Here is a 9,643-nt window from a genome sequence, read left to right on the forward strand (position 1 = left end):
CCTGGGGCACTGAGGTAACTTAACAATCCTCAGAATATCCGATGAGACAGAAATATTATAAATTTCAGTAACACATCAGTCTGAGCCGATTTGATGTTACTATTGGTCATTAGAGTCTCCAAAACAAAAGTTCTGATTTCAGAGTTAACATAAAAACAATCTCCTCTAGTGGCACCATGTTTTTAGTTTACATCTAGCACACCAAGTTATATACAGCCAGAACAATCTGGTGCACTCGTTTATCAGAACACCAGTGACATAACTGGCTTTATTAAGCTGAAGGGCAAGTATATCTCTGGAATTATTACACCACATGCATTGCTGAGCTTGTTTATTCTATAGGTTTTGTAATGTGTTATACATGGAAGGCACCTTCAACAAGTCAACATGAAAGGTAAAATCACCTCAGTCATGTGGAACCACTTTTTTTTTGAGGAGTTGGACCCAGAACAGTGCAAAATAATGTTTAGAGTATCTCCAATCAATGTGACCCCACAAATTGGTCTCTGTTACTGTAAATCAAACCTCCGCTTGGCTGAGTGATTGGAGACTTTACCGTAAACCTAAAGATTCCTGCTCTAATCCCTGTGATTTGAGTGTCCTTCAGGGAAGAAAAAGCACCCACAAAGCAATCTGCCACACATCCCATTCTTACAAATTTAATAGATCACAAGGTAGGGGTATGGTTTTGGGCTAGCCCACTTTGTTGTTTGTGAAAGCTTTTCAGATATTGATTGTTGCCCCTTCGAGTTTACCCTTTATTAAATGAGAAAATTCCCGTTTAATCTTCCTCATAGGTGTCACTCTGATGACTGGATCTGATGTCATTTGCCCACCACTCTGCTTCTTAATTAGGCGCACCGCCTCCTGTTTAATTATGAACCACAGCAAAAATGTTAATTTGCTGTGCTCCCTAAACGTGGCCCCGATGACAAAATCATCAAACACGCAGCGGTCATTACTCGCTGCGGAAAAGATCGAGCTCAACTCAGACACAAAAATCTTTACTCCTGTTTTAATTACACCCTCTGTCTGTGATGTGGCCCCTCGCTGACACCTCAGGGATCTCGAGGCAATATTGTCTGCTGGAGCTTCTATTGTATTTAAGGCAAAGGGCCCCAGGTGAAATTTTGGGATGAAAGAGCTTTATTTTGAAGGTATTAAACTGAAAAATCTATACTTCTGAAAAGGGAATATACATTAAAAATCTACTGATACTGATATAATCTACTGAATAAGGATAGTTGTGGTTAAAATCCATCTTATGGACAAACACACTTATGCCTTGACTTTTATAGTTGTGTTTTTATAGACACAGCTTTATTTGTAGTTACACAGGTTCGATTGTATTTTGTTTTTCTTTAATATCACAAAGAAACAAAAATTACAAATTTGTGCTGGTTTATTAGTGGTTATTTTTTCCAAATCTTCACTTTTTTGTATTTATTGGCACCAAAAAACACACTTGGGCTACGTTCATACTGCAGTTAAAAGTAACCTGAATCTGATTTTTTTTTGTTTGCATGTGACTTATATCATTTTTTTCCTTACAGTGTGAACTGCACAGGTCACATTCAATCTGACCTTTTAAATCAGTTTCAGGCCACTTTTATATGTGGTCTAGATCTTTTGGAATTCAACTGCAGAGTTAACAAGCAAACAAAAAAATCAGATCTGAGAAAAAATCAGAATTAAGAATTAAGGCCTGCAGTGTGAACATAACCAATGAGTATTTGTCAGTTTTTAAAACGTTTTTTTGACCCTCTTTATTTCAAAAGCCACGTTTAAAAGGTTTCATGTAACGTTAAATCATTTTGTACATAAAGTTATTTTTAGATAGTTTTGCCATTCCTGAGTTTAATGATATTTTGTTTAAATATTAAGAGTAGTTTTGTTGTATTGATTTTCCTTATACTCAAGACAAAACTCAAGGATTTTCTTTTTTTGATTTCTTCAGAACTTGAGGTCTATTTCTTGTGACACACAAGCCAAACTACTAACTCCTGTTTATCAATTTAATTTGATCATATTTGCATTTTGCCATATCTATATACAGGTTTTTTTTGTTTGTTTTTTTGCAACATTTAAAAGTTAGAATTTTAATTAATTAATTAATTAATTAATTAATTTGATATGTATAAACTTACTTCTACATATATACAATTCCAGTATTTTTCGCATCATGTTGCTAGTTCTCAACATTAATGGAGAAAATTATGTACATTTTTGGAGTATATAGTACAAAAGAGTTTGGTTTAAATGTCTATTTTATGTATTACATTGTGTTTATTCTTTGATATATTTATTGAATCCAAAGCACAGACAAAGGTGTAAATCATTGAAATAATATATACAGTGCTTAACAAATTTATTAGACCACCCTAACCCTAACCAAAGTAAGGCTTATGCCACAGCTGCCCTAAATTAACAGCATTGGTAATTACCAAAATCATTTTTTATGTTTCTGCAGTGGTTAATACAACAATATGTAGAAGCTCTTTAACCCAAATGATATTTTTAATGCTAAAATATAATTATCATTGTTATCCATGAGTTTTCAAATTTACTGATTTACAAAAAACTAAAAAAATAGTAAACCACATTATCATTTCTTGATTAATATCTCAAATTATAGTTATTTACTTGCATTCCTGAAGAGAAAAATGAGTTTTAGTGGTTGAATGTTATGCTTGATTAATTTCTGACTTCTCAGAGAAGCCCAGTGAGTCGGCTCAAATTTGGGTGAATTCAGTTTGAAATTCCTCATTCCTGTTCAAAATGGTAAAATATGGAGAATTCACTGAAAATGAAAGAGTCTGCATTAAATCACTTCATGATGCTGGATGGTCTCTGAGACAAATAGGACAGGTGGTCTAATAAATTTGTTAAGCACTGTATATATATATATATATATATATATATATATATATATATATATATATATATATAGGACGAGTCAAAGTCATCGATTTAATGATTTCGATTTCATTTTCAATCCATAGCAGTTCCTTTTAATGTGGATAACTGTATGTTTAAATCTTCTATCTTCCTCTAAAAGTAGGTCTGTGCCAAAACAGCCAATCATTTCCCCATAGTTTAAGACTGCAGAAAAATCCAAAGCAATAAAAAAATGCTTTAAATGCAAATTGTGGACATTCAAAATTAAATTAAAGAGTGCAATTAATCCCAATTAACTACAGAAATTATGAGTTCAATCCTGATTAAAAATCTTTTGACTGCGCGAATATACATATATATAATAACTGTTTTTCTCTCCACTAAAGATAGTCACATGAGAAGGCTTTTTTCCTAGTTTTGTATTTCCCTTGTATTAAATTTTTTCACAATTGTTATAATGAATTTATTAAATCTGACATAGTGCATCTCCTGTCATATACATCCCCCATAACCAACCCAATTACCACATATCTACACCCAACTTTTGAATTTACGGCATTAATGTTTCAATTTGGAATTTTTTTTGGGATCCAAAATACCGATAGTTAAAAAATCCTTTTAGCCACTGCTGTTATCAATACTGATATTTAAATGTAGTTCAGATCTAAAACTTCAGTCCTTAAAACACACAAATTAAAGTTGAGCAAATGAAGAAGTTTCAGTCCTTATAGCATACTTTAACGATTAAGGAATAATTATGAATAAAGAAAAAAAATTCAGCTGATGAATATCAGTCGGTCCCTTAGAACTCAACAATATTATTTTTTCTTTGTCCAATTTTTACAGCTGATAAATGCAGTTTTTAAAGCCAAAATATAGGTTGTGAATAATGATAGAATTTTTTAATCTGCCAATATAAATTAATTACTTTGTCACCTATTATCTATTAATACACATATGCTGATAATATGGTGCATTCCTAGCATTATTTTTTTTCCATATATATTTTTCAGCTTTACGTTTTTGATGTACGTACAAACATGTCTGTCAACTAAAAGGAACTGATTTTGTCTTTTTAATTTTTTGAATTATTTTGATTAACACAGTTTTGTTGATGTTAACATACTGATTGTGTAAATTGATTATTTTTATCTTTATTTGTATTGTTCCAAATTGTGTGATTACTTTTTATCAAAACAAAGCCAAATTTGCAGCATCATACACATCAAAACAAGTCTTTATGTTTTACTATACTAATCTAAATGTTGAGAACTCTAAAAATCTATGCATATGTCTGTTTTTAAGACTAGAGCAGCCTGATTGACAGTTCAAGAGAAGGTTACAGTACAGTAAGTTTTGAACATCTGACCTCTTAAATGATGTATGCATTCATTATGAGAGGACAAAAAGAAATCCCCCTTCACCTGGGGTACTCTGCCTTAATGTGTGATGGAGCAGAGGGTAAGACAGTGTCAACTTAATCAGGTCTCAGCTGGACAGACAGTAAATACAGTATACCCCCAACCCCCCTTTTCCCGAAAATACAACCCCCCCTCCCTCCTCCCCCTGCAGGCACATCCCTAATTCGGGCCCACCTCTGTTATGTGTCACAAGGGGCCCGACCCCTCCAGCCCATCGCACACACACAAAAACACACACCCTGCTGAGATGAAGGAAGACGGGGGGGGCAAGGGAGATGGAGAAGACGGGGTGGAAGATTGAGGGTGGAGGGGGAGACAGACTCACGGTGTGCCAGCTGGTGTCGTGCCCCCGAGTCGTGACTCATACTTTACCATCTGTCTCGCACACAAATACACACTCTAACAGCGACACACACACACACATAAACTCCTGAGCTCGTCTCCTGAGCCGCTCGTTTTATATCACATGTGTTTGTTAGACGGATGCACACGGAGCTATACACAGGCAGGTGTGACAGTAAGACAGATGACTGGTGGCTCATCACAGTCCAACTCCCCGTCTTGGCCGAACACTGATTCATGTTGACGTCTAAGACAGTTGCCTCTGTCTCAGTGGAAAGAGCCAATTTGAAGCTGGTGACAAGAAAAAAATCAACAGTTGCAGAGCTGAAAAAGAGTCTGAGTTCACATTTAAACACCCTTTAATGATAACAAGAGCAGACTGATTCCGTGATTAGGGAACAAGTGCAAAACTGCTCCCGAGAGCTGTATTTCATCAGCATTAGAAGAAATTGAAGGAACATCTAGAAATTGTCGCAATTTGGATGCCAAGTTCTGGTGGCCCTGGACTAGTCGCCAGTCAATCACAGGGTTGAGACAACATGCTAAATTTTCTAGTCATCAGACGAGTCAAACTGCTTCTACACTACGGGTCACACCTACCCGTTCACTCACACATTCATTTACCGATGGCAGAACTTGCTCTTGAGTCAATTTTAGCAAAACCCATTCGTACGCTACCATATCCATTCACATTGACGAAGCAGTGGGAGCAAATTGGGGTTCATTGTCTTGCCTAAGGACACCATCTAGGAATCGAACCCACAACCCTGACTCGACTGACTTTACCTACTGAGCCACAGCTGCCCCAACAAAAACTCCAGACTTTGTCTACAGGGGTTTTGAACCAGAAACCTTCTTGCCATGTGCAATTGTGAATTTGAAAAACTAATGATGTGGCGCAAAACTGCTCTTGAGAGCATCACAACCAGCCTTTTCAGCCCATTTTGTCTTTTAACATCCTGCACATTTTCAAATGAACTACTACCATTTCCAACATATCGGAAGCCTGGCATGAAAAAATTTGAAGGAATATTTAAAAATTGTAGCAACTAGACAGCAACTGCAGAACTTGGACGCCAAGTGCTGGTGGCCCCAAGCGGCAACCTCTGGTCCTGAAAAATGCAGCCAACCTTTACAGACTACTACCAGTCACACTCATACTTACGGGCAATTTAGAGTCTTTGGTCTCTTGGTGGAACCAAAGTAAGGGAAGAACATGCAAACTCCAGACCTTGTCTACTTGGGTTTTTGTACCAGGAACCTTCTTGCTGTGAGGCAATGGTGCAAACCCATGTGCAATTGTGAATCCTGTTCCCCAAATCAGCCACACTTAACTGACACAGCGATACTTCCTGCACTTTTTCAAATAAACTACTACCCGTTCCAACATATCTGAAGCCTGGCATCTAAAGATCTGAAGGCACATTCAGAAATTGTAGCAACTAGACAGCAACTGCAGAACTTGGAAGCCAAGTTCTGGTGGCCCTGGACTTGTCGCAAACCAATCACAGGGTTCTTACAGCATTTAGAGACAACTACCAGTCACACTCTCACCTACGGGCAATTTAGAGTGAAGAGGGAAGAACTTGCAAACTCAACACAGTCCTTGCCTAATGGGGTTTTGTACCAGGAACCTTCTGCTGTGAGGCAATAGTGCAAACCTGTGTGCCACTGTGAATCCTGTCACCACATCCGCAAACATTTGAATTTGAAAAACTAATGATTTAGAGCAGCTGCTTTCAGTTGCATGTGCAGAACTGCTCTTGAGAAATGTATTTCATCTCAACCAGCGTTATTGGCCTGTTGTGTCTTTTAATTTTGGCAAATCAGCCACACTTAATTGACACAGCACTTCTTCAAATGAACTACTACCAGTTCCAACATATCCAAGGCCTGGCATCAAAAAATTTGAAGGCACATTTAGAAATTGTACCAACTTGGCAGCCACTGGTGGACTTGAATTGAAGCCTGGGGTTTATATTTAAACATCCTCTTGACTCAAAGAATGGAAATTTATTCAATTTGAAATATGATGCCAATAACTTGTTGAAAAGTATTTTAAGGCTACTTGTGAAAAAGTACAAAACTGTTCTTGAGAGGCATGTTTCTCTACAACAAGCCTTTAGGCCTGCTGTTTCTCTCAACTTGGCGAATCAACAAGGCTTTATTGACACTTTGATATTTTCTGAGTTGAACTAAGCATCGTTTCCAATATAGCAAGGCATCAAAAAAATCTGATGGAGCGTTCAAAAATGGTTGCAATTTGTAGTGTTTTTTATTCCTGCCAAACAGTATCAAACTGATCCGCTTTGGTAAACTACAAACCATGTATACTCCACAAATATTTCCTTATACGCTAATCACCAGAACACGCAGCTTCCAATTACCTAAAAGAAAGCCCTCCTCTGGGGAACAGAGCTGTAGTATTAGTTCAGTAAGCATGCAGTTGAAACACTGTTGATCCAGAAGAAAAAGTAGGTCTGCATCTTTATGTAAGCATGTGTGTAATAACACCAGCTGAAATCATACATTATGTCAATTTTTGGCAATCAAGTTGAAATAATCAACCCTTTTTTAACACCCTCGCTAAAAAAAAATAGGCCAGTGTACTTCCAGGGTAATTTCATTTTTCGCTCTGCAGCTATGCCCCGGCAATCCTGCAAGCCTGATTTCAGATGAGAGGCTTCGATTCATCTAATTTAGCTATCGTTTTCCAGCACATGTTTCAGTGTGCTGCTTTTTTATTCCGCCCCCCCTCCTACCCTCCTCACTGTTTCAACAGATCCATCTGCGGGCTCTCTAGTTATTCATGGCGCAGCTGAAGTCATTAGGAGTGCTGCTGAAAATGCTGATTATGAATTAGTTACACATATACTAATTGCGTGTGCATTAGTGGCTCAGCACTCACTAGCTAACAGCAACATTTAGCCCAATCGACAAAACAAACTTCTCCTTTCCCCCTGCATTGGTTACAAGCTAACAAGCTGCTCTCTGTTTTCTCCCTCTCTGTCTTTGGTTGCAGGTGTTTCTCGCGGTCGGATCACTTGGCGCTACACATGAAGAGGCACATCTGAGGGGATTTGAGAGAGGTCAGCGGGAGTGGAAGAGAGGGGAAGGGGATGGAGGCGGAGTGGAAGGAGAGGGAGCATCATCTGTGGAAAGATAACAGCATGGATCTGAAGGGAAGAGACTGGGGGATGGACTCGGAAAAACAACAGATTTGGCCGCTCCGGACCGGCGAGAAAGAATGCTGACTATAGACAGAAAAATGGATCTGCCGATCTGTTCTCAACCAGTTGGTCTATGATTCCACAGTGACATGTGACTCGTTGACGCATGCACGATACAGATGCTCCATCCCAGCCTTTGTATGCGTCTCAGAGAAGATGTCTGGACCACGTCCCTGTAGGTGGCAGCTCTTTCTTGGTGGAACGATCAAAGTACCAGCAAGCTCGCAAACGCCCAACTGGATAGCAATTTTAGTGCACCTTCAGCATTACAGCTCTTTATGTATACAAGATAAGCCCTTCTTAGAACACACATTGGCCCCAACAGTAGTGCAAGAGCTTCATCCACCAAACAAGAAAGATGGCTTTCCCCTCACCCAACTTGGGATGGCCTTCCCACTTTGTCAAAGGGTTTATTATCTAACACTGGATGGCTAATAATTTGAAAAATTTTCATCTCACCTCTGTCAAATCCATCAACTGGATCCATTTATAAGTCCTCTTGGTTCGATTGCATTGGAGCACTTGTTTGAACGTAGTGTTAGATTGGATTTCCCCAAGAACTGAAAATGGGAGTGTTGCACTGATGTACTGTGAAGACTGATTGGGGTCATCCAAAGGACTGGGTTGCTTTATGAACATCATCCATTGAGGAGTTACCACTGGATGAGGCTAACTAATCTACTCTGGGAAAGACTGTTCATCTCCCAGAATGCCATCTGTAACTGTCTCAAGAGATGCTAGATGACTCTGAAGATCAATCCCTCCTCTCCAGGATCTCTTCTCATAGGATTCGTCGTCAGGAACTGTTGCACAATTGACTCTTTGTGAACTTTTTGTAAAAATGCCCCATTGTCTTGAACTGGGAGACAATTTGGGACTCACCAAACGTTGGCTTTCACATGCCATATAAGTGTGAACGGCCACATGCACAAGTTGAAGCAGCTAGCTGACTGCGATAGCACACCGAACGCTAATAAGATCACTATGTATGATAAAGGCTATATCGTTTCTAAGAAAAGATTCTCCTATTTGTTCAAAACAGCCACTGAGAGGACCATTTTGAAGAACACATTGGGAATAGATGCAGCCAAAAAAAGAAACACAAGTGTCTACTGTGGATGCCTGAAATGATCTCTTTGGCCTTTGAGAGTGATTGGCACCAATTTAGCCACTGGGTTGGGAAGGGCTTCGCCCTGTTCACACCAACCACGCAGATCTCTTCCAGTTTTGCAGCTCTCAGACTTAATCACAGAGAAAAGCAGCATTCAACACCTCTCCTAATCGGGCCCTATGCACATCCAAGAACATTCCTGCTGACTTCCTGACCATCACGTATGTCTGAATGCAGATTTCTGCCCTGCTGGACATGGAAGGACTTGAAGGAAGACACATGAGACAAATTCAATCAATTGGATGTTCTCTTCTGAGAGCAAATCAATGTGAATGTATCTGTTGTTAGTCTGTACATGTTGCCAGGCCAATGAAAACACTTGAGAGGAGGTTGATAAGATCATACCAGACACCATTTGTGTTCATTCAGTGGTCTCTTTTCACATTAGAAATGAATGGTTGGACTTGGAATAACTAGCAAGTCACGGCTGGTGGCTTTTGACATTTTTCCGGTCGTTCTGGACCAGCTCGAGGTCATGAGTGCAGATTTCCAGTGGGTGGCTGGAATGGGTACAGGGAAGAACAGATCTGCTCAGTCAGCAGGGATAACTGCTCTATCAGCTCATGAAACAGCAGTGGAGT

General features: G+C 39.0%; 1 protein-coding gene across 1 annotated transcript in view; it reads left to right on the forward strand.

The window, feature by feature from the left end:
* The window catches only part of klf7a (Kruppel-like factor 7a), a 75,423-nt gene extending 67,666 nt beyond the window's left edge, over positions 1-7,757 (forward strand). Inside the window, exon 4 of the mRNA XM_041782179.1 lies at positions 7,684-7,757. Within this exon, the coding sequence (XP_041638113.1) occupies positions 7,684-7,735 (52 nt within the window). The 3' untranslated portion in view covers positions 7,736-7,757. The remainder of the gene's footprint in view (positions 1-7,683) is intronic.
* The last annotated feature ends 1,886 nt before the right edge of the window (positions 7,758-9,643 follow it).

Source organism: Cheilinus undulatus, linkage group 24, assembly GCF_018320785.1.
Source record: "Cheilinus undulatus linkage group 24, ASM1832078v1, whole genome shotgun sequence".
Lineage (NCBI taxonomy): Eukaryota > Metazoa > Chordata > Actinopteri > Labriformes > Labridae > Cheilinus > Cheilinus undulatus.